Source organism: Pseudophryne corroboree, chromosome 3, assembly GCF_028390025.1.
Source record: "Pseudophryne corroboree isolate aPseCor3 chromosome 3, aPseCor3.hap2, whole genome shotgun sequence".
Classification (NCBI taxonomy): domain Eukaryota; kingdom Metazoa; phylum Chordata; class Amphibia; order Anura; family Myobatrachidae; genus Pseudophryne; species Pseudophryne corroboree.
The window spans coordinates 571126356-571149640 of NC_086446.1; the positions used below are offsets into that span (position 1 = coordinate 571126356).

Below are 23285 nucleotides of genomic sequence, written 5' to 3' on the forward strand. Positions count from 1 at the left end.
TTGATGGCGTGAATTGCATACCACTATAAACAGTAGATAGATACTGTATCTCCAGCATAGACTGTGCTCTATATAGTATCTCTAGTACAAATAAAAAGAGAACCAATTTAATATATAGTAACATAGTATTTGAGGTTGAATAGAGGCAAATTGCCCATCGTGTTCAACCTGTTTTAAGTTGTGATGATTCTACATACTTGCTAAATAATGTTTTATGACTAGTTAGCTACTATAACTCATGTTACCCCCGGATTAACCACGTTGATATTTTAAGTATTATAACCTTGGATAGCTTTTTAATTCAGAAATTTATCCAATCCTTTTTTAAATCCAATTACAGAGTCCGCCATTACCACCTTCCCTGGCAGGGAATTCCACATCCTGATTGCTCTAACAGTGAAGAACCCTTTCCTCCGTTGCATTCGGAACTTTCTCTCCTCTAGTCGCAGCGAGTGCCCACGTGTCCTAAACGGTGTTCTTTTAATAAATAATTCCTCTGATAACTCTTGATGTCCCTTTACATATTTGAAGATATTAATAATATCTCCTCTTAGGCGCCTCTTTTCTAGTGTATACATATTCAGCCTAGTAAATCTTTCCTTATAGTCCAGTCCGTCTAGGCCTTTAATCAATTTAGTAGCTCGCCTTTGAACACTTTCGAGTTCACTAATGTCTTTTTTATACAATGGTGCCCAAAACTGAACACAATATTCCAGGTGCGGACATAACAATGTCTTATACAGCGGCATGATTACATCCTAACCCCTTGTCTCAATTCCCTTTTATGCACGCTAGCACCTTACTTGCCTTCTTTACTGCGTTTTGACATTGTGTACGGTTATTAAGCCTATTATCAATGAATACCCCCAAATCTTTTTCCAACTCTGTTTCACCTAGGCGTTCCCCATTTAATATGTAGAATGCAAGTTTGTTTTTAGTCCCAAAATGCATAAACTTGCATATATCTACCTATACCTCTACCTATCTATGTATGTGTGTGTATATATATGTATATATATATATATATATATTTATTTTTAATTAGTAGTACAGAATAGGAATTTATTTAAATACAAAATAAATATATATATATATATATATATATATATATATATATATACACACACATACACACACGCACACACACACACATACATACATACATACATACATACATACATACATAGTGGGGCAAAAAAGTATTTGGACAGCCACGGATTGTGGAAGTTGACCCACTTAAAAACATGAGAGAGGTCTGTAATTTCCATCATAGGTACACTTCAACTGTGAGAGACAGAATCTGGAAAAAAAAAAAAAACCTAGGAAATCACACTGTATGTTTTTTAAACAATTTATTTGTATATTCTTGCGGAAAATAAATATTTGGACAATCATAAAGTTTAACTCAATACTTTGTAATATAACCTCGGTTGCCAATTACAGAGGTCAAACGTTTCCTGTAGTTCTTGACCAGGTTTGCACACACTGTAGCAGGAATTTTGGCCCACTCTTCCATGCAGATCTTCTCTAGATCTGTCATGTTTTGGGGCTGTCGCCGAGCAACACGGACTTTCAACTCCCTCCACAGATTTTCAATTGGGTTGAGGTCTGGAGACTGGCTAGGCCACTCCAGGACCTTGAAATGCTTCTTACGGAGCCACTCCTTAGTTGCCCGGGCAGTGTGTTTGGGGTCATTGTCATGCTGGAAGACCCAGCCACGTTCCATCTTCAATGCTCTCACTGTGGGAAGGAGATTTTGCCCAAAATCTCACGATACATGGCCCCATTCATCCTCTCCTTAATACGAATCTGTCGTCCTGTCCCCTTTGCAGAAAAGCAGCCCAAAAGCATGATGTTTCCACCCCCATGCTTCACAGTGGGTATGGTGTTCTTGGGATGTTATTCATCATTCTTCTCCCTCCAAACACGGCGAGTGTAGTTTATACCAAAAAGTTCGATTTTGCTCTCATCTGACTACATTAAATTCTCCCAATCCTCCTCTGGATCATCCAGATGGTCACTGGCAAACTTTAGACGGGCCTGGACATGTGCTGGCTTAAGCAGGGGGACCTTTCGCGCGCTGCAGAATTTTAATCCATGACGACGTAGTGTGTTACTAATGGTAACCTTTGTGACTCTGGTCCCAGCTCTCTTGAAGTTATTGACCAGGTCCCCCCGTGTAGTTCTGAGCTGATTTCCTCACCATTCTCAAGATATGTGATACCCCATGAGGTGAGCTCTTGCATGCAGCACCAGGTCGAGGGAGATTGCCAGTGATCTTGTATTTCTTCCATTTTTTTATAATTGCGCCAACAGTTGATCTCTTCTCACCAAGCTGCTTGCCTATTGTCGAGTAGCTCATCCCAGCCTTGTGCAGCTCTACAATTTTGTCCTTGGTGTCCTTAGACAGCTCTCTGGTCTTGGCCATGGTGGAGAGGTAGCAGTCTGACTGTTTGAGGGTGTGGACAGGTGTCTTTTATACAGATAACCAGTTCAAACAGGTGCCATTAATACAGGTAACGAGTGGAGGATAGAAAAGGTCTGTGAGAGCCAGAAATCTTGCTGCTTGGTAGGTGTCCAAATATTTATATTCCACAAGAATATACAAGTAAATTGTTTCAAAATCATACAATGTGATTTCCTGGGTTTTTTTTCCGGATTCTGTCTCTCACAGTTGAAGTGTACCTATGATGGAAATTACAGACCTCTCTGATCTTTTTAAGTGGGTAAACTTGTACAATCGGTGGCTGTCCAAATACTTTTTTGCCCCACTGTATATGGAAAGGATGAGGCGGCACTCGGAGTCTTGTAATCACAAAATAGTGTATTGGCAAAACAGGAGCAAGGAAACTGTCTAGGCGTCAGGCGTGCCAGAGTTTTTCTGTTGGAGATTATATATATATATATATATATATATATATATATATATATATATATATATATATTATTTTTATTAGTAGGACAGAATAGGAATTTATTTAAATAAATTTGGGGTATTACTTTACATTATATTACATCACTTATGTAAGAATTAAGATTGGCTTCTTTTTCTATAATGACTCAAACATTAGACACCTTGACTGCTAACAATGAAAATGCTCATTGTAGGTAGAAAATCATTTTATACGATATGGTTATACATGCATGCAATTGTTGCAGACTTTGATTTCAGTATACAAATGTTGGGAGAGTAAATGTAAAATAGGGAGAGTAGGAATGTATAATTATCTGGCTCCATTTCATTACATGACTGAAAATCAAGCTTCCTAGAAGTCACCTTCTCTGATATTCAGATTACTGATCATTGGTCCTACAGCAAACTAGTTGGTCACAGTTCGCAACATCCATTAGAAGTCTACTAAAGTTCCGAACGTTGGCTCTTCTGTGAAGATCCTGAATTGGTCCACTAAAAAAGTTATGACACTGCTATTCATAACCATACAAAGTTGTTTTCTTATCTTCCAGTTTCTATGTGCCTGTGCTATGCTTACCGCTGGCTGAGGTGTGATACAAAATATATTAAACCAACTAGGAGCAAGCCACGGACCCCCATCATTAGAATGAGGAAGAGGAAGAGAATAGACATGACTGGCTCTACCACTTGGCTTCCAAGATTCCAGCGTGGAAAACCCATGTTCACCAATTGCTGGTTAATGTCAGTAAAAGGGGAGCGCCCCTCCTGCCTTCTCTCTTCTTGTGGAACCTGCTGTGGTCCTGTTCCAGCATTTCCTGCTGTGTTAAACAATCCCTGTGTACATAAGATATTTAAGAAAACAATCACAAACATTTTAGCAAACAATGTATACCTCTAAACAAAGTAAAACTGTATTACATATATTAAAAAGCATGAAAATATTTTAAAAGCAATATAAAAAATCTCTGTAACACAAGTAATAAACAGTCATATTCTTTAATGTTGTAAGGCCTTACATACTGTATACTAGGTCAGAGCTGGACACATGCCGGGTCATTATGGCTGGAGGCATTTGATATGCCGGCTGTCGGGATCCCGGCGCTCACCATACTGACAACTATTCTCCCTCTTGGGGTGTCCAATACACCCCTGGAGGGAGAATAAATAGCGTGGCCCGCACCGGGATCCCAAGCGCCGGCATAACATACTACACCCCATTACGGCCGATGTTCCCTGTCGAATACCCAGCTACTGACTGAAAGCTAGCTCCTTAGTGTAGATAGGCTCCGCCCCCTTCTCGGCGGCCTTTTCTCCCGTTTTTCTGTGGAATCTGGCAGGGGTTAAAATTCATCCATATAGCCCTGGGGGCTATATGTGATGTATTTTCGCCAGCCAAGGTGTTTTTATTGCTGCTCAGGGCGCCCCCCCCTAGCGCCCTGCACCCTCAGTGACCGAAGTGTGAAGTGTTCTGAGGAGCAATGGCACACAGCTGCAGTGCTGTGCGCTACCTTGGTGAAGACAGGATGTCTTCTGCCGCCGATTTTTCCGGACCTCTTCTTGCTTCTGGCTCTGTAAGGGGGCCGGCGGCGCGGCTCTGGGACCGAGCTCCGAGGCTGGGCCTGTGTTCGGTCCCTCTGGAGCTAATGGTGTCCAGTAGCCTAAGAAGCCCAATCCACTCTGCACGCAGGTGAGTTCGCTTCTTCTCCCCTTAGTCCCTCGATGCAGTGAGCCTGTTGCCAGCAGGTCTCACTGAAAATAAAAAACCTAAACTTTCACTAAGAAGCTCAGGAGAGCCCCTAATGTGCACCCTTCTCGGCCGGGCACAAAAATCTAACTGAGGCTTGGAGGAGGGTCATAGGGGGAGGAGCCAGTGCACACCAGGTAGTCCTAAAGCTTTACTTTTGTGCCCAGTCTCCTGCGGAGCCGCTAATCCCCATGGTCCTTACGGAGTTCCCAGCATCCACTAGGACGTCAGAGAAATCTATTTTCGTGAGAGGCTATTGTGGCACCTCACAGCTAAGTGACTTGTCACTAGAAGTTATTTATGAAGCAGGAAAGAAATGTAAAGATGCAGTGTATTTATGTGCAATCGTGCCCAACAATTTACTACATGCAGGATAACAAGCTTGTCCCTATTCAGTTTTTTATGTCAATATATGCACATTCTATAATAGAAGTGTGCATGTTTGCAAAATCAAAAATATCTGTTAATTTCTTGGCAATTACTTACAAAAAAAACTGATGGGGAAGCTTAACGCTGGGTTACAAGCTTAAATGTTTTGATCAAAATATGAACAGCCCATGTTGAGGTCAAGCACTAACAACAGCTCAAAAGAAGGAAAGAATGGAACTGCGCATATCATCCAAAATGAGACATTTATTCAATATCACAATATAAAACAAAGATTAAAAGGAAAAAAGTTCCCCCAATTACCGGCCGGTATAGCAATAAAATTACTATTTTATATATTCAGTAATTCCTATCATACAACAAGCACATATATCACAATGTTATACTCTCTACCACCTAAAATTATTAGTCTAATTCTTGTATCTATTCACAGGTGACTTATATAACAACAGCAGGCGTCCCTGCAATGTTACATATATATCAAATGTCCATGGGACTATTTCAATAAGCAGCAAAGATGTATTTGTACTTCAGTTGTTCTACCCCTGCACAACCGGGGTTTTATAGAGTAGCAAAAATGTCTCAAGGATTATTTGGTGCAAAGACAGAACAGCAGTGTGAGCTTGTGTTTGTTAGTCTTATTAAAGCAGGAATATTTGTTAATAGGCAGTCTCTGATAGCAGGCAATTAGTGAAGCACACGGATATGGGAGCACATTCTCTAGTCCCCTTAGCACTGGGGTCCGAGTGCCAGGATGTTAGTATAGCACCATGCAATTATGCATACCACAAGCAATTATGCCCACAGAGATGTCCTTATTCAACAGTTGAGCCGGCCGGCTGTAAACTCACGGTCATCCACATACGCGTTTCTCCGCTTTGATCTGACCTCAGCGGCTTCCTCAGTGTGTATGGAGCCTCTCTGTATTTCACACGCTTAAATGCCAGCATAGTCTCTCTGTTCCGGTCCTGCGCGCGCACACCCGCCGTGCTCCAAGCCTCCTTATCATCTTGCATGGAACGGAGGTTTTCAATGACCTCCGTCCTCAGTTACAACCAAGCCTCATTTTCGCCACAGGATCACAACATAGGAATTACTGAATATATAAAATAGCAATTTTATTGCTATACCGGACAGTAATTGGGGGAACTTTTTTCCTTTTAATCTTTATGTTTTATATTGTGATATTGAATAAATGTCTCATTTTGGATGATATGCGCAGTTCCATTCTTTCCTTCTTTTGATATATTTATTTGGGGTCAGAGAAACCAGGCCCTAGGAACGTGCGGCTACCATCCAATGCAACCATTGGCGCCCAATTTTGTTTGTTGTTACTAACAACAGCTGCCTGTTAGATAGATCAATACTGATTTGTCCTACTGCATCATTGCTGCAGTTGCGCCAAATAGTTCCTCGCGGAGAGGCATAATCCGTGAAGCTCTGCTAGCTGCGGCCATCTTTTTTTTTGCCAAAAATGAGTCTTCGTAGCAATGTGATGTGACTAGGACATCTGAGGAGACTGTGCTGATTAATTTGATATGCAACATATGAATATCTGAGTGTGACTGAGTCTCTGAATCTGTATATGAAGTGCTATGATGCAGCGGCCAGTACTTTTTCTTTGCCAAGTTCTGCTATGCTTCATATACAGACTCAGCCAAACACAGATATGAGTGTCGCACATTAAATTAATGGTCAGTCTCTCTTGGCGCAGCCTAGTTGCATCGCATTTCAACTAAGATGCATTTTTGGCAACAACAAAAAAAAGACGCCTGACGCTAGCAGAGGTGCACGGAATCTGGCGGCTCACTTGTCCCAGGCATTTCACGCTGCATGGCGTATTGAGGCTACATGTATGAGGACACATCTGTAGGGGGTATATCAATTTAGCGAGAAGTGCCACCAGGCATAGCAGGCAAAAGTTAAACCAAAAACGGATTACGTTGATGGCGTGAATTGCATAGCACTATAAACAGTAGATAGATACTGTATCTCCAGCATAGACTGTGCTCTATATAGTATCTCTAGTACAAATAAAAAGAGAACCAATTTAATATATAGTAACATAGTATTTGAGGTTGAATAGAGGCAAATTGCCCATCGTGTTCAACCTGTTTTAAGTTGTGATGATTCTACATACTTGCTAAATAATGTTTTATGACTAGTTAGCTACTATAACTCATGTTACCCCCGGATTAACCACGTTGATATTTTAAGTATTATAACCTTGGATAGCTTTTTAATTCAGAAATTTATCCAATCCTTTTTTAAATCCAATTACAGAGTCCGCCATTACCACCTTCCCTGGCAGGGAATTCCACATCCTGATTGCCCTAACAGTGAAGAACCCTTTCCTCCGTTGTGTTCGGAACTTTCTCTCCTCTAGTCGCAGCGAGTGCCCACGTGTCCTAAACGGTGTTCTTTTAATAAATAATTCCTCTGATAACTCTTGATGTCCCTTTACATATTTGAAGATATTAATAATATCTCCTCTTAGGCGCCTCTTTTCTAGTGTATACATATTCAGCCTAGTAAATCTTTCCTTATAGTCCAGTCCGTCTAGGCCTTTAATCAATTTAGTAGCTCGCCTTTGAACACTTTCGAGTTCACTAATGTCTTTTTTATACAATGGTGCCCAAAACTGAACACAATATTCCAGGTGCGGACATAACAATGTCTTATACAGCGGCATGATTACATCCTAACCCCTTGTCTCAATTCCCCTTTTTATGCACGCTAGCACCTTACTTGCCTTCTTTACTGCGTTTTGACATTGTGTACGGTTATTAAGCCTATTATCAATGAATACCCCCAAATCTTTTTCCAACTCTGTTTCACCTAGGCGTTCCCCATTTAATATGTAGAATGCAAGTTTGTTTTTAGTCCCAAAATGCATAAACTTGCATATATCTACCTATACCTCTACCTATCTATGTATGTGTGTGTGTATATATATATATATATATATATATATTTATTTTTAATTAGTAGTACAGAATAGGAATTTATTTAAATACAAAATAAATATATATATATATATATATATATATATATACACATACACACACGCACACACACACACATACATATATACACAGTGGGGCAAAAAAGTATTTGGACAGCCACGGATTGTGGAAGTTGACCCACTTAAAAACATGAGAGAGGTCTGTAATTTCCATCATAGGTACACTTCAACTGTGAGAGACAGAATCTGGAAAAAAAAAAAAAAAAACCTAGGAAATCACACTGTATGTTTTTTAAACAATTTATTTGTATATTCTTGCGGAAAATAAATATTTGGACAATCATAAAGTTTAACTCAATACTTTGTAATATAACCTCGGTTGCCAATTACAGAGGTCAAACGTTTCCTGTAGTTCTTGACCAGGTTTGCACACACTGTAGCAGGAATTTTGGCCCACTCTTCCATGCAGATCTTCTCTAGATCTGTCATGTTTTGGGGCTGTCGCCGAGCAACACGGACTTTCAACTCCCTCCACAGATTTTCAATTGGGTTGAGGTCTGGAGACGGGCTAGGCCACTCCAGGACCTTGAAATGCTTCTTACGGAGCCACTCCTTAGTTGCCCGGGCAGTGTGTTTGGGGTCATTGTCATGCTGGAAGACCCAGCCACGTTCCATCTTCAATGCTCTCACTGTGGGAAGGAGGTTTTGCCCAAAATCTCACGATACATGGCCCCATTCATCCTCTCCTTAATACGAATCTGTCGTACTGTCCCCTTTGCAGAAAAGCAGCCCAAAAGCATGATGTTTCCACCCCCATGCTTCACAGTGGGTATGGTGTTCTTGGGATGTTATTCATCATTCTTCTCCCTCCAAACACGGCGAGTGTAGTTTATACCAAAAAGTTCGATTTTGCTCTCATCTGACTACATTAAATTCTCCCAATCCTCCTCTGGATCATCCAGATGGTCACTGGCAAACTTTAGACGGGCCTGGACATGTGCTGGCTTAAGCAGGGGGACCTTTCGCGCGCTGCAGAATTTTAATCCATGACGACGTAGTGTGTTACTAATGGTAACCTTTGTGACTCTGGTCCCAGCTCTCTTGAAGTTATTGACCAGGTCCCCCCGTGTAGTTCTGAGCTGATTTCCTCACCATTCTCAAGATATGTGATACCCCATGAGGTGAGCTCTTGCATGCAGCACCAGGTCGAGGGAGATTGCCAGTGATCTTGTATTTCTTCCATTTTTTTATAATTGCGCCAACAGTTGATCTCTTCTCACCAAGCTGCTTGCCTATTGTCGAGTAGCTCATCCCAGCCTTGTGCAGCTCTACAATTTTGTCCTTGGTGTCCTTAGACAGCTCTCTGGTCTTGGCCATGGTGGAGAGGTAGCAGTCTGACTGTTTGAGGGTGTGGACAGGTGTCTTTTATACAGATAACCAGTTCAAACAGGTGCCATTAATACAGGTAACGAGTGGAGGATAGAAAAGGTCTGTGAGAGCCAGAAATCTTGCTGCTTGGTAGGTGTCCAAATATTTATATTCCACAAGAATATACAAGTAAATTGTTTCAAAATCATACAATGTGATTTCCTGGGGTTTTTTTTTCGGATTCTGTCTCTCACAGTTGAAGTGTACCTATGATGGAAATTACAGACCTCTCTGATCTTTTTAAGTGGGTAAACTTGTACAATCGGTGGCTGTCCAAATACTTTTTTGCCCCACTGTATATGGAAAGGATGAGGCGGCACTCAGAGTCTTGTAACCACAAAATAGTGTATTGGCAAAACAGGAGCAAGGAAACTGTCTAGGCGTCAGGCGTGCCAGAGTTTTTCTGTTGGAGATTATATATATATACATATATACATATATATATATATATATATATATATATATATTATTTTTATTAGTAGGACAGAATAGGAATTTATTTAAATAAATTTGGGGTATTACTTTACATTATATTACATCACTTATGTAAGAATTAAGATTGGCTTCTTTTTCTATAATGACTCAAACATTAGACACCTTGACTGCTAACAATGAAAATGCTCATTGTAGGTAGAAAATCATTTTATACGATATGGTTATACATGCATGCAATTGTTGCAGACTTTGATTTCAGTATACAAATGTTGGGAGAGTAAATGTAAAATAGGGAGAGTAGGAATGTATAATTATCTGGCTCCATTTCATTACATGACTGAAAATCAAGCTTCCTAGAAGTCACCTTCTCTGATATTCAGATTACTGATCATTGGTCCTACAGCAAACTAGTTGGTCACAGTTCGCAACATCCATTAGAAGTCTACTAAAGTTCTGAACGTTGGCTCTTCTGTGAAGATCCTGAATTGGTCCACTAAAAAAGTTATGACACTGCTATTCATAACCATACAAAGTTGTTTTCTTATCTTCCAGTTTCTATGTGCCTGTGCTATGCTTACCGCTGGCTGAGGTGTGATACAAAATATATTAAACCAACTAGGAGCAAGCCACGGACCCCCATCATTAGAATGAGGAAGAGGAAGAGAATAGACATGACTGGCTCTACCACTTGGCTTCCAAGATTCCAGCGTGGAAAACCCATGTTCACCAATTGCTGGTTAATGTCAGTAAAAGGGGAGCGCCCCTCCTGCCTTCTCTCTTCTTGTGGAACCTGCTGTGGTCCTGTTCCAGCATTTCCTGCTGTGTTAAACAATCCCTGTGTACATAAGATATTTAAGAAAACAATCACAAACATTTTAGCAAACAATGTATACCTCTAAACAAAGTAAAACTGTATTACATATATTAAAAAGCATGATAATATTTTAAAAGCAATATAAAAAATCTCTGTAACACAAGTAATAAACAGTCATATTCTTTAATGTTGTAAGGCCTTACATACTGTATACTAGGTCAGAGCTGGACACATGCCGGGACATTATGGCTGGAGGCATTTGATATGCCGGCTGTCGGGATCCCGGCGCTCACCATACTGACAACTACTCTCCCTCTTGGGGTGTCCAATACACCCCTGGAGGGAGAATAAATAGCGTGGCCCGCACCGGGATCCCAAGCGCCGGCATAACATACTACACCCCATTACGGCCGATGTTCCCTGTCGAATACCCAGCTTCTGACTGAAAGCTAGCTCCTTAGTGTAAATGCTAGGAACCACTAGATGTGCTTCCTGGAGATCGCAAATGAAAGGATGCAGTGTTGTAACATTACAGACATTGCAATTTGTTTTCTAAATATCCAAGTATCTAATGCACAGTAGCTATAATATGACCCCCCCTTTCCAATTGGGATTTGCAACATTATATTTGCTTACAGCATTAAATCAGAATGGTTTTATTCTTCAATTTACTAATGACCAACATTAATATCAACATCAAATACTCTGTAATGTGAAACAATAAGAAAAGGAACTTTAACTATTTTCAATGAGGAGTAAAACAGAAATTAGTTGGATACATAGTTACTTCCCTTGTTATTATACTTGGCCTTTAACTGCAATTAGAGCTAGGAGACTCAGGGGTCTATATTCTAAGCCTCGGATTGAGATAAAGTACCAGCCAATCAGCTCCTAACTGCCATGTTACAGGCTGGGTTTGAAAAATTACAGTTATGAGCTGATTGGCTGGTACTTTATCTCCAACCACTTTATCTCCGTCCAGGGCTTAGGTGGTCATTCCGAGTTGATCGCACGTAGCAACTTTTTGCTGCTCGTGCAATCAACTAGACGCCGCCTATGCAGGAGTGTATTTTGGCATAGCAGGGCTGCGATCGCTTGTGCAGCCCTGCTATGCTAAAAAGTTTTGTGTAAAACAAGACTAGCCTTGCAGTTACTTACCCTGTGCGATGGATCCAGCGATGAAGGTCCCGGCTGTGACGTCAGACATCCGCCCTCCAAACACCTGGACACGTCTGCGTTTGCCTTACCACGCCCGGGAAACGGTGAGTAGACGCCCCGATTCTCCATCCCGCTGTTAATCTTCTTGCGATCGGGCCTGCGATCACTTCCCTAAGTCCTGGCGTTGTTGCCTAACGACTGGTGTCGCTGGGCTACGACCTGCATGCGCAATGCGGGCGCCGCCGCAGTTCTGACCCATTCGCACCGCAGCGAAGAACCGCTGCGTGCGAACGGGTCGAAATGACCCCCTTAGTAAATAGACCCCTAATTGGGTGAGTGTCCACCAGCTTTAACCATTAGTACTCAGCAACTTACACTAATTCGTCTTTGCAAAATTGCTTGAGATAATTGGATTGGTGGATAATTTTTTAGATTTAAGCCATACAATGGTGCTTTTGCTAGATAGTCTGGGTCATTGTCTTGCTGGAATGGTAGGAATAATGGGCCTAATTCATGTTTGTACACAATGGAAATTATCATGCAACAGAGCGATTATCGTCAGATTGTGCATGTGTTGCGATTGCAATGTGCATGTACGAAGGGGCCGCTGCAATGTCACTCGCAATGAGGATTTCATGAAGAAGTGATTGATAGGAAGTGACCATTTGGAGGTGTTAATGGGGAGTGGATGAGAAAACGCAGGCATGTTATGACCATTTTCAGGGCGTGTATCTGCTGATGGCTGCAAGCTCCTGCGTGCTACTGCTGTGTCCCGTCTGGGTAGCCATAGATGAACCCTTATCCGCAATGTTCCTCATTTTTGCTTATAGGTCACGAATGTGTACGCAATCGTAAAAGAGTTTACAATGGCTCTGGTGTGCATCCGTTTCATTCCTGGACCGCAGCTTCACATGCTGACATTAGCAGCTCTGTAGCCTAGAAAATGACAATAACATTTGCGTACAAATATGAATTAGGCCCTTGGGTTAAAGCACAAATGTGTCAAAAAATAAGATTTTAAACCTACCGGTAAATCTTTTTCTCGTAGTCCGTAGAGGATGCTGGGGACTCCGTAAGGACCATGGGGATAGACGGGCTCCGCAGGAGACATGGGCACTTTAAGAAAGACTTTAGTTCTGGGTTGCACTGGCTCCTCCCTCTATGCCCCTCCTCCAGACCTCAGTTAGAGAAACTGTGCCCAGAGGAGACGGACAGTACGAGGAAGGATTTTGTTAATCCAGGGCAAGATTCATACCAGCCACACCAATCACACCGTATAACTTATGATAAACTACCCAGTTAACAGTATGAAAAAACAACATAGCATCAGTGCAGGACCGATGCAACTATAACATAACCCTTATTGAAGCAATAACTATATACAAGTATTGTAGAAGTAGTCCGCACTTGGGACAGGCGCCCAGCATCCTCTACGGACTACGAGAAAAAGATTTACCGGTAGGTTTAAAATCTTATTTTCTCTAACGTCCTAGAGGATGCTGGGGACTCCGTAAGGACCATGGGGATTATACCAAAGCTCCCAAACGGGCGGGAGAGTGCGGATGACTCTGCAGCACCGATTGAGCAAACATGAGGTCCTCCTCAGCCAGGGTATCAAACTTATAGTATTTTGCAAAGGTGTTTGAACCCGACCAAGTAGCAGCTCAACACAGCTGTAGTGCAGAGACCCCTCGAGCAGCCGCCCAAGAAGAGCCCACTTTCCTCGTGGAATGGGCCTTGACCGATTTCGGTAACGGCAATCCAGCCGTAGAATGCGCTTGCTGAATCGTGTTACAAATCCAGCGAGCAATAGTCTGCTTTGAAGCAAGGGTACCAATCTTGTTGGTTGCATACTAATTGTAAAGCGCAACGGAATATGCTGCGCTATATAAGAAACTGTTAATAAAATAAATAAAATAATACAGGACAAACAGCGCTTCAGTTTTCCTGACTCTAGCCGTCCTGGCCACGTAAATTTTCAAAGAACTGACCACATCAAGTAACTCGGAATCCTCCAAATCACGCGTAGCCACAGGCACCACAATAGGTTGTTTCATATGAAAGGATGAGACCACCTTAGGTAGGAATTGAGGACGGGTCCGCAACTCTGCTCTATCCATATGGAAAACCACATATGGGCTTTTATGTGATAAAGCCGCCAATTCCGAAACTCGCCTAGCAGAAGCCAAGGCTAACAACATGACCACCTTCCACGTGAGATATTTCAACTCCACCGTTTTAAGTGGTTCAAACCAGTGTGATTTTAGAAAACTTAACACCACGTTAAGGTCCCAAGGTGCCACCGGAGGCACAAAAGGAGGCTGAATATGCAGCACTCCTTTTACAAAAGTCTGAACTTCTGGAAGAGAAGCCAATTCTTTTTGAAAGAAAATGGATAAGGCTGAAATCTGGACCTTAATAGAGCCTAATTTTAGGCCCAAATTCACTCCAGTTTGTAGGAAGTGAAGGAAATGGCCCAGATGGAATTCTTACGTAGGAGCATTCCTGGCATCACACCAAGAAACATATTTTCTCCATATACGGTGATAATGTTTTGACGTTACATCCTTCCTAGCCTTTATCAGCATAGGGATGACCTCAACCGGAATGCCTTTCTCTGCTAGGATCTGGCGTTCAACCGCCATGCCGTCAAACGCAGCCGCAGTAAGTCTTGGAACAGACAGGGCCCCTGCTGCAACAGGTCCTGTCTTAGAGGAAGAGGCCACGGATCTTCTGTGAGCATTTCCTGCAGATCCGGATACCAGGTCCTCCGTGGCCAATCTGGAACAATGAGGATTGTTCTCACTCCTCTTTGTCTTATTATCCTCAACACCTTGGGTATGAGAGAAAGAGGAGGAAATACATAGACCGACCGGAACACCTATGGTGTCACTAGGGCGTCTACAGCTACTGCCTGAGGGTCTCTTGACCTTGCGCAAAACCTCTGTAGCTTTTTGTTGAGGCGGGACGCCATCATGTCTATCTGTGGCAGTTCCCACCGACTTGTAATCTGTGCGAAAACTTCCTGATGAAGTCCCCACTCTCCCGGATGTAGGTCGTGTCTGCTGAGGAAGTCTGCTTCCCAGTTGTCCACTCCCGGAATGAACACTGCTGACAGTGCGCTTACGTGATTCTCCGCCCAGCGAAGAATTCTGGTGGCTTCTGCCATCGCCACTCTGCTCCTTGTGCCGCCTTGGCGGTTTACATGAGCCACTGCAGTGATGTTGTCTGACTGGATCAGAACCGGTTGGTCGCGAAGTAAGGTCTCCGCCTGACGTAGGGTGTTGTATATGGCCCTTAGTTCCAGGATGTTGATGTGAAGACAAGTCTCTTGACTTGACCAAAGACCTTGGAAATTTCTTCCCTGTGTGACTGCTCCCCAACCTCGGAGGCATGCGTCTGTGGTCACCAGGATCCAGCCCTGAATGCCAAATCTGCGGCCCTCTAGAAGGTGAGCACTCTGCAGCCACCACAGGAGTGATACCCTGGCCCTGGGGGACAGGGTGATCAACCGATGCATCTGTAAATGTGACCCGGACCACTTGTCCAGTAGGTCCCATTGGAAAGTCCTCGCATGGAACCTGCCGAAGGGAATGGCCTCGTATGATGCCACCATCTTTCCCAGGACTCGAGTGCAGTGATGCACTGACACCTGTTTTGGTTTCAATAGGTTCCTGACAAGAGTCATGAGTTCCTGGGCCTTTTCTATCGGGAGATAAACCCTCTTCTGGTCCGTGTCCAGAATCATGCCCAAGAAAGACAGACGAGTCGTAGGAACCAACTGCGAATTCGGGATATTGAGAATCCAGCTGTGTTGCTGTAACACTTTCAGTGAAAGTGATACGCTGTTCAGCAACTGCTCTCTTGATCTCGCTTTTATGAGGAGATCGTCCAAGTACGGGATAATTGTGACACCTTGCTTGCTCAGGAGCACCATCATTTCCGCCATTACCTTGGTGAAAATTCTCGGGGCCGTGGAGAGACCAAACGGCAACGTCTGAAATTGGTAATGACAGTCCTGTACCGCAAATCTGAGGTACGCCTGATGAGGTGGATAAATGGGGACATGAAGGTATGCATCCTTTATGTCCAGGGACACCATAAAATCCCCCCCTTCCAGGCTTGCGATGACCGCTCTTAGCGATTCCATCTTGAACTTGAACCTTTTCAAGTATAGGTTCAGGGATTTCAAATTTAATATGGGTCTGATCGAATCGTCCGGTTTTGGGACTACAAACATGGTCAAGTAATATCCCTTTCCTTGTTGGAGGAGGGGAACCTTGACCACCACCTGTTGAAGATACAATTTTTGTATTGCATATAACACTATCTCCCTTTCCTGGGGAGAAGTTGGTAGGGCCGATTTGAAAAATCGTCGAGGAGGCACTTCTTCGAATTCCAGCTTGTAACCCTGAGAAACAATTTCTATTGCCCGGGGATCCACCTGGGAGTGAACACAGATGTGGCTGAAACTCCGAAGACGTGCCCCCACTGGGCCGGACTCCGCCAGTGGAGCCCCAGCGTCATGCGGTAGATTTTGTAGAGGCCGGGGAGGACTTCTGTTCCTGGGAACTAGCTGTGTTGTGCAGCTTTTTTCCTCTGCCCCTACCTCTGGCAAGAAATGCCGCACCTCGCACTTTCTTGTTTCTTTGTGACCGAAAGGACTGCATTTGATAATGCGGAGCTTTCTTATGCTGTGAGGGAACATAAGGTAAAAAATTAGATTTTTCAGCTGTAGCTGTGGAGACTAGGTCCGAGAGACCTTCCCCAAACAATTCCTCACCCCTGTAAGGTAAAACCTCCATATGCCTTTTTGAGTCGGCATCACCTGTCCATTGCCGTGTCCATAGGACTCTTCTGGCAGAAATCGACATAGCGTTTATTCTAGAACCCAGTAGACTAATGTCTCTTTGAGCATCTCTCATATATAGGACAGTATCTCTTATATGCCCCAGGGTCAATAAAATAGTATCCTTATCTAGGGTATCCATCCCCTCAGATAAGGTATCTGTCCATGCCGCTACAGCACTACACACCCAGGCCGACGCAATTGCCAGTCTCAGTAAGGTACCTGAATGTGTATAAATGGACTTCAGGGTAATCTCCTGTTTGCGGTCAGCAGAATCTTTGAGGGTAGCCGTATCCTGGGACGGGAGGGCTACCTTCTTGGATAAGCGTGTTAATGCTTTGTCCACCCTAGGGGAGGATTCCCATCGTTACCTATCCGTTGACGGGAAAGGATACGCCATAAGAATCCTTTTGGAAATCTGCAGTCTTTTATCTGGAGATTCCCAAGCTTTTTCACATAACTCGTTCAGCTCGTGTGAGGGGGAAAGGTTACCTCAGGCTTCTTTTCCTTGTACATATGTACCCTCTTGTCAGGGACAGGGGGTTCCTCTGTGATGTGCAAAACATCTTTTATTGCCATAATCATATATCAAATGGATTTTGCCAATTTTGGCTGTAACTTTGCATCATCGTAATCGACACTGGAGTCAGAATCCGTGTCGGTATCTGTGTCAACAATCTGGGATAGTGGGCGCTTATGAGACCCTGACGGTCCCTGCGACATAAGATCAGGCATGGGTTGAGACCCTGACTGTCCCAAAGCTTCAGCCTTGTCTAATCTTTTGTGCAATGAGTTTACACTAGCATTTAAAACATTCCACATATCCATCCAGTCAGGTGTCGGCGGAGACACCACATTCATTTGCTCCCGCTCCTCTCTAACATAGCCTTCTTCCTCAGACATGTCGACACACGCGTACCGACACACCACACACACAGGGAATGCTCTTTCTGAAGACAGTTCCCCCACAAGGCCCTTTGGAGAGACAGAGAGAGAGTATGCCAGCACACACCCCAGCGCTATATAACCCAGGAATAACACAGTAACTTAATGTTTACCCAGTAGTGCTGCTGTATGTAATTTGCGCCGAATTATGTGCCCCCCCCCTCTCTTTTCAACCCTCTTGTCTACCGTGGTATAAGCAGGGGAGAGTCCGGGTAGCTTCCTCTCAGCGGTGCTGTGGAGAAAAAATGGCGCTGGTGAGTGCTGAGGGAGAAGCCCCGCCCCCTCGGCGGCAAGCTTCTGTCCCGCTTAAACTGTAAAATTGGCGGGGGCTCATACATATATACAGTGCCCAGCTGTATATATGTTATATTTTTGCCAAAAAGAGGTTTATATTGCTGCCCAGGGCGCCCCCCCTGCGCCCTGCACCCTTACAGTGACCGGAGTATGTGAGGTGTATGGGAGCAATGGCGCACAGCTGCAGTGCTGTGCGTTACCTCAGTGAAGATCATGAAGTCTTCTGCCGCCTCTGAAGTCTTCTTTTCTTCTCATACTCACCCGGCTTCTATCTTCCGGCTCTGCGAGGGGGACGGCGGTGCGGCTCTGGGACGGATGGCGAGGGTGAGATCCTGCGTACCAATCCCTCTGGAGCTAATGGTGTCCAGTAGCCTAAGAAGCAGGACCTTGCAACTCAGAGAGTAGGGCTGCTTCTCTCCCCTCAGTTCCTCGATGCAGGGAGTCTGTTGCCAGCAGTGCTCCCTGAAAATAAAAAACCTAACAAAATACTTTCTGTCAGAAAGCTCAGGAGAGCTCCTGAAAAGCACCCAGTCTCCACTGGGCACAGTATCAAACTGAGGTCTGGAAGAGGGGTATAGAGAGAGGAGCCAGTGCACACCCAGAACGAAAGTCTTTCTTAAAGTTCCCATGTCTCCTGCGGAGCCCGTCTATCCCCATGGTCCTTACGGAGTCCCCAGCATCCTCTAGGACTTTAGAGAAATACGAAGAACCTCCAGGTCCCCCTGGCAGAACTGTTCCAACCTAACTCAAGCTTTCCAGAGAGGATTCTGCTCACCTCCAGGCTCTGTTGGCAGCAGCAGCACTCTTAGCAGCAGTAAGACAGCTACCGGGAGAGCCGCTGCTGGTGGCGGAGCTTGTAGGGAAGTAGACTTGTCCCCAACACCTGCAGCCGTCTGTCTGCACCTGTCACGCTTGCTCGCTTTCCCCCTCTTTTAGCAGTAATTGACTAGTATACTACGCTGCACAACTGACACTAGTGGATGAGACGTCATGACATTTCATCCTTCAAGAAGACCATGAGGAGGGGATTCAGATGCTGGACTCTTGAATTGAAGCTACCTGACAACGTGGTACTCTCTGATAGGACTGAACTGAACACAGCTCACACCAGTCAACAAAGGTCAGTGAGCCGCAAAGATATGGGGTGGGGGAGGGGTGAGTCATAATACAATTTATATGGGGGGTGAGGGAAGAAGGGAAGATCATTAAAAATATAAGGGGTGGGGGGGGGAATCATTAAATATATTAGAGGGGCAGAAGGTCATTAAATACATTATATAACATATAATAATAATAATTTTATTTAAGGAGCAGAGGTGATGAGGTGCTGGGAGGGAGAGGAGGCACACACACACACACACACACACACACACACACACACACACACACACACACACACACACACACACACGTTACGCTAAGCCAAGGCGTGGTCCTCACATGAGGTGGAGGGTGTCCTGGGCCCCCTGAAGGCTTAATCCAGACCTTCCTCCAACCTCTTATTCTTCCTCAGGACAATCCTTGTCACCAGTGCTCACTTCCTTGCCCTTTGCAGTTGCTCGCCTGGTTGGGTACAGGATCTTTGAATATGTCATATTCTGTTTAAAGTTTGTGCATCCGAATAAAATACATGACCGTAAGGTATAGTTATGTAGCGTTGGGTTGTAAAACTGGTACTTCTGATCGTATTTACAGTTGTGCTCATAAGTTTACATACCCTAGCAGAATTTGTGATTTTCTGGCCATTTGTCAGAGAATATGAATGATAACTCACAAACTTTTCTTTCACTCATGGTTAGTGGTTGGGTGATGCCATTTATTGTCAAACAACTGTGTTGACTCTTTTTAAATCATAATGACAACAGAAACTACCCAAATGACCCTGATCAAAAGTTTACATACCCTGGAGATTTTGGCCTGATAACATGCACACAAGTTGACACAAACGGGTTTGAATGGCTACTAAAGGTAACCATCCTCACCTGTGATCTGTTTGCTTGTAATCAGTGTGTGTGTATATATAAAAGGTCAGTGAGTTTCTGGACTCCTGAAAGACCCTTGCATCTTTCATCCAGTGCTGCACTGACGTGTCTGGATCCTGAATCATGGGGAAAGCAAAGGAATTGTCAAAGGATCTGCGGGAAAAGGTAACAACTGTATAAAACAGGAAAGGGATATAAAAAGATATCCAAGCAATTGAGAATGCCAATCAGCAGTGTTCAAACTCTAATTAAGAAGTGGAAAATGAGGGATTCTGAGGAAACCAAATCACGGTCAGGTAGACCAACAAAAAATTCAGCCATAACTGCCAGGAAAATTGTTCGGGATGCAAAGAAAAATCCTCAAATAACTTCAGCTGAAATACAGGACTCTCTGAAAAAAAGTGGTGTGGTTATTTCAAGATGCACAATAAGGAGGCATTTGAAGAAAAATGGGCTGCATGGTCGAGTCGCCAGAAGAAAGCCATTACTACGCAAATGCCACAAAGCATCCCGCTTACAATACTCCAAACAGCACAGAGACAAGCCTCAAAACTTCTGGAACAAAATCATTTGGAGTGATGAGACCAAAATTGAACTTTTTGGCCACAACCATAAACGTTACATTTGGAGAGGAGTTAACAAGACCTATGATGAAAGGTACACCATTCCTACTGTGAAACACGGAGGTGGTTTGCTGATGTTTTGGGGATGTGTGAGCTACAAAGGCACTGGAAATTTGGTCAAAATTGATGGCAAGATGAATGCAGCATGTTATCAGAAAATACTGGAGGAAAATTTGCACTCATCAGCCCAGAATCTGCGCATGGGACGTACTTGGACGTTCCAACATGACAATGATCCAAAACACAAGGCCAAGTCGACCTGTCATTGGCTACAGCAGAATAAAGTAAAGGTTCTGGAGTGGCCATCTCAGTCTCCTGACCTCAATATCATTGAGCTACTCTGGGGAGATCTCAAACGTGCAGTTCATGCAAGACAGCCCAAGAATTTACAGGAACTGGAGGCTTTTTGCCAAGAAGAATGGGCAGCTTCACCATCTGAGAAAATAAAGAGCCTCATCCACAACTACCACAAAAGACTTCAAGCTGTCATTGATGTTAAAGGGGGCAATACACGGTATTAAGAACTGGGGTTTGTAAACTTTTGATTAGGGTCATTTGGGTAGTTTCTGTTATTACGATTTAAAAAGAGTAAACACAGTTGTTTGACAATAAATGGCTTCACCCAACCACTAACCATGACTGAAAGAAAAGTTTGTGAGTTATCATTCATATTCTCTGACAAATGGCCAGAAAATCACAAATTCTGCTAGGGTATGTAAAACTTATGAGCACAACTGTATGCACAATATTTAAAAGGACAGTCATTTTACTAGCTGTGTCCTGTTATTAAAATCATTTTCCTTTTAAATATCTAAAATAAACACAATGAACTTTGTAAATAAGCCCCCATTAGTGCTATAAGGAGGAAAGAAAAAATATACTTTAGTTCTTGCCATCTCCTTGAGTGTGCCATAAGAAGCCTCAGCTTGCATTATCTTCTCTCCCCTGCACGTACTCGCCTACACTGTGAAGAAACTCACACGCACAATTAAATTGTTTCAGTTTAAGACTGGCTACACACTACAATGATCTAGGATTGTGGCAGACAGTCGTCCATACCACTAAATGATATTGCGCTATATCGTTCATGGCAGCATTCAGCAGCATGAGGTCGGCCCATCTGCCATGTAGCACAGCAGATGGGACAACCGATATGTTTGCTGGCAGTATTGCACGGTAGTGGGTACACACTACCCGGTGTGCATGATATGTCAATTCAATACGCTGGATCGGACGACATATGGGTTAGTGTGTAGCCAGCCTCAGTACAAGTGACTCAGATCATGTTAGCTCCTTTCATACATCCCTCTGAAAAAACTGTTGGAGACAAGGGGTGGAAAAACGAGTCAGGTGACTATCTGCTGATTGGCCACATGCAGTGAAACGCGTCCAGGGAACTGGAGTTGAGGAAGCCCACTGTCTCCCACACAGCCTTATTGCTGCTCAAAACACCGGCACTGCCTCCTCACTATTCAGCTGGGCCAAGCACTAGAACAGACCCCTGGGAGCTATGGGAACACTACTGTCCCAACAGTCATTCTATAGAAGGAGGATACTGCTAAGTGGCACATGAGGTGGGGAAGGATACCAACTTGTGTGTGGCTGGTAAGACTCTAATAAACACTACTGTTGTACTAACAATGCTGTGACTGACATTTCTTACAAGCACCTTGAATAACTAATGGGTTGCCTATGTTTCTGACTCTGAACAGCTTTTTTGCTGCATCACGAATAGAACAGTGATCATTTATACCCCTTTCACACTGCCAATGCCAGATCCCACCCGGGAACTGGAAATGGGTCCTTCCCGGATGGGATCCGGCATTGGGGCGGAGCTGGCAGCGGCGCTGGGAGATGAGCTCATCTCCGCGCCGCCTCTCCCTATGGGGTATATGCAATTAGCGGCGAATCGCGGCAATTTTTCACCCGTTTTTTAATTCGACACAAGTCGACCGTCGATTTCCGTCAAGTGGGTGCCGGAATTCAACAGTCCCGCTGTCGAAAAACGGACGATTTGACGGATTTTGATCCGATTTTTAAAAAAAACTGAAAAAAAAACCCGAAAAAAAATTGCGTGGGGTCCCCCCTCCAAAGCATAACCAGCCTCGGGCTCTTCGAGCCGGTCCTGGTTCTAAAGATCCGGGGGGGGAAATGACAGGGGATCCCCCGTATTTTTAAAACCAGCACCGGGCTCTGCGCCTGGTGCAAAAAATACGGGGGACAAAAAGAGTAGGGGTCCCCCGTATTTTTTACACCAGCATCGGGCTCCACTAGCTGGACAGATAATGCCACAGCCGGGGGTCACTTTTATACAGCGCCCTGCGGCCGTGGCATTAAATATCCAACTAGTCACCCCTCGCTAGGGTACCCTGGGGGAGTGGGGACCCCTTCAATCAAGGGATCTCCCCCCCAGCCACCCAAGGGCCAGGGGTGAAGCCCGAGGCTGCCCCCCCCCCCCCATCCAAGGGCTGCGGATGGGGGGCTGATAGCCTTGAGAAAATTGAAAGAATATTGTTTTTTTTCAGTAGTACTACAAGTCCCAGCAAGCCTCCCCCGCAAGCTGGTACTTGGAGAACCACAAGTACCAGCATGCGGGAGAAAAACGGGCCCGGTGGTACCTGTAGTTCTACTGGAAAAAAAATACCCAAATAAAAACAGGACACGCACACCGTGAGAGTAAAACTTTATTTCACACATGTCGACACATACATACTTACCTATGTTCACACGCCGACCTCTGTCCACTT

The 23285-nt window shown here is 44.0% G+C and overlaps 1 protein-coding gene across 1 annotated transcript in view; it reads right to left on the reverse strand.

Annotated features, from left to right (window-relative positions):
* Positions 1–9764: 9764 nt before the first annotated feature.
* The window catches only part of FAM241B (family with sequence similarity 241 member B), a 38690-nt gene continuing 25169 nt past the window's right edge, over positions 9765–23285 (reverse strand). Inside the window, exon 3 of the mRNA XM_063961325.1 lies at positions 9765–10708. Within this exon, the coding sequence (XP_063817395.1) occupies positions 10448–10708 (261 nt within the window). The 3' untranslated portion in view covers positions 9765–10447. The remainder of the gene's footprint in view (positions 10709–23285) is intronic.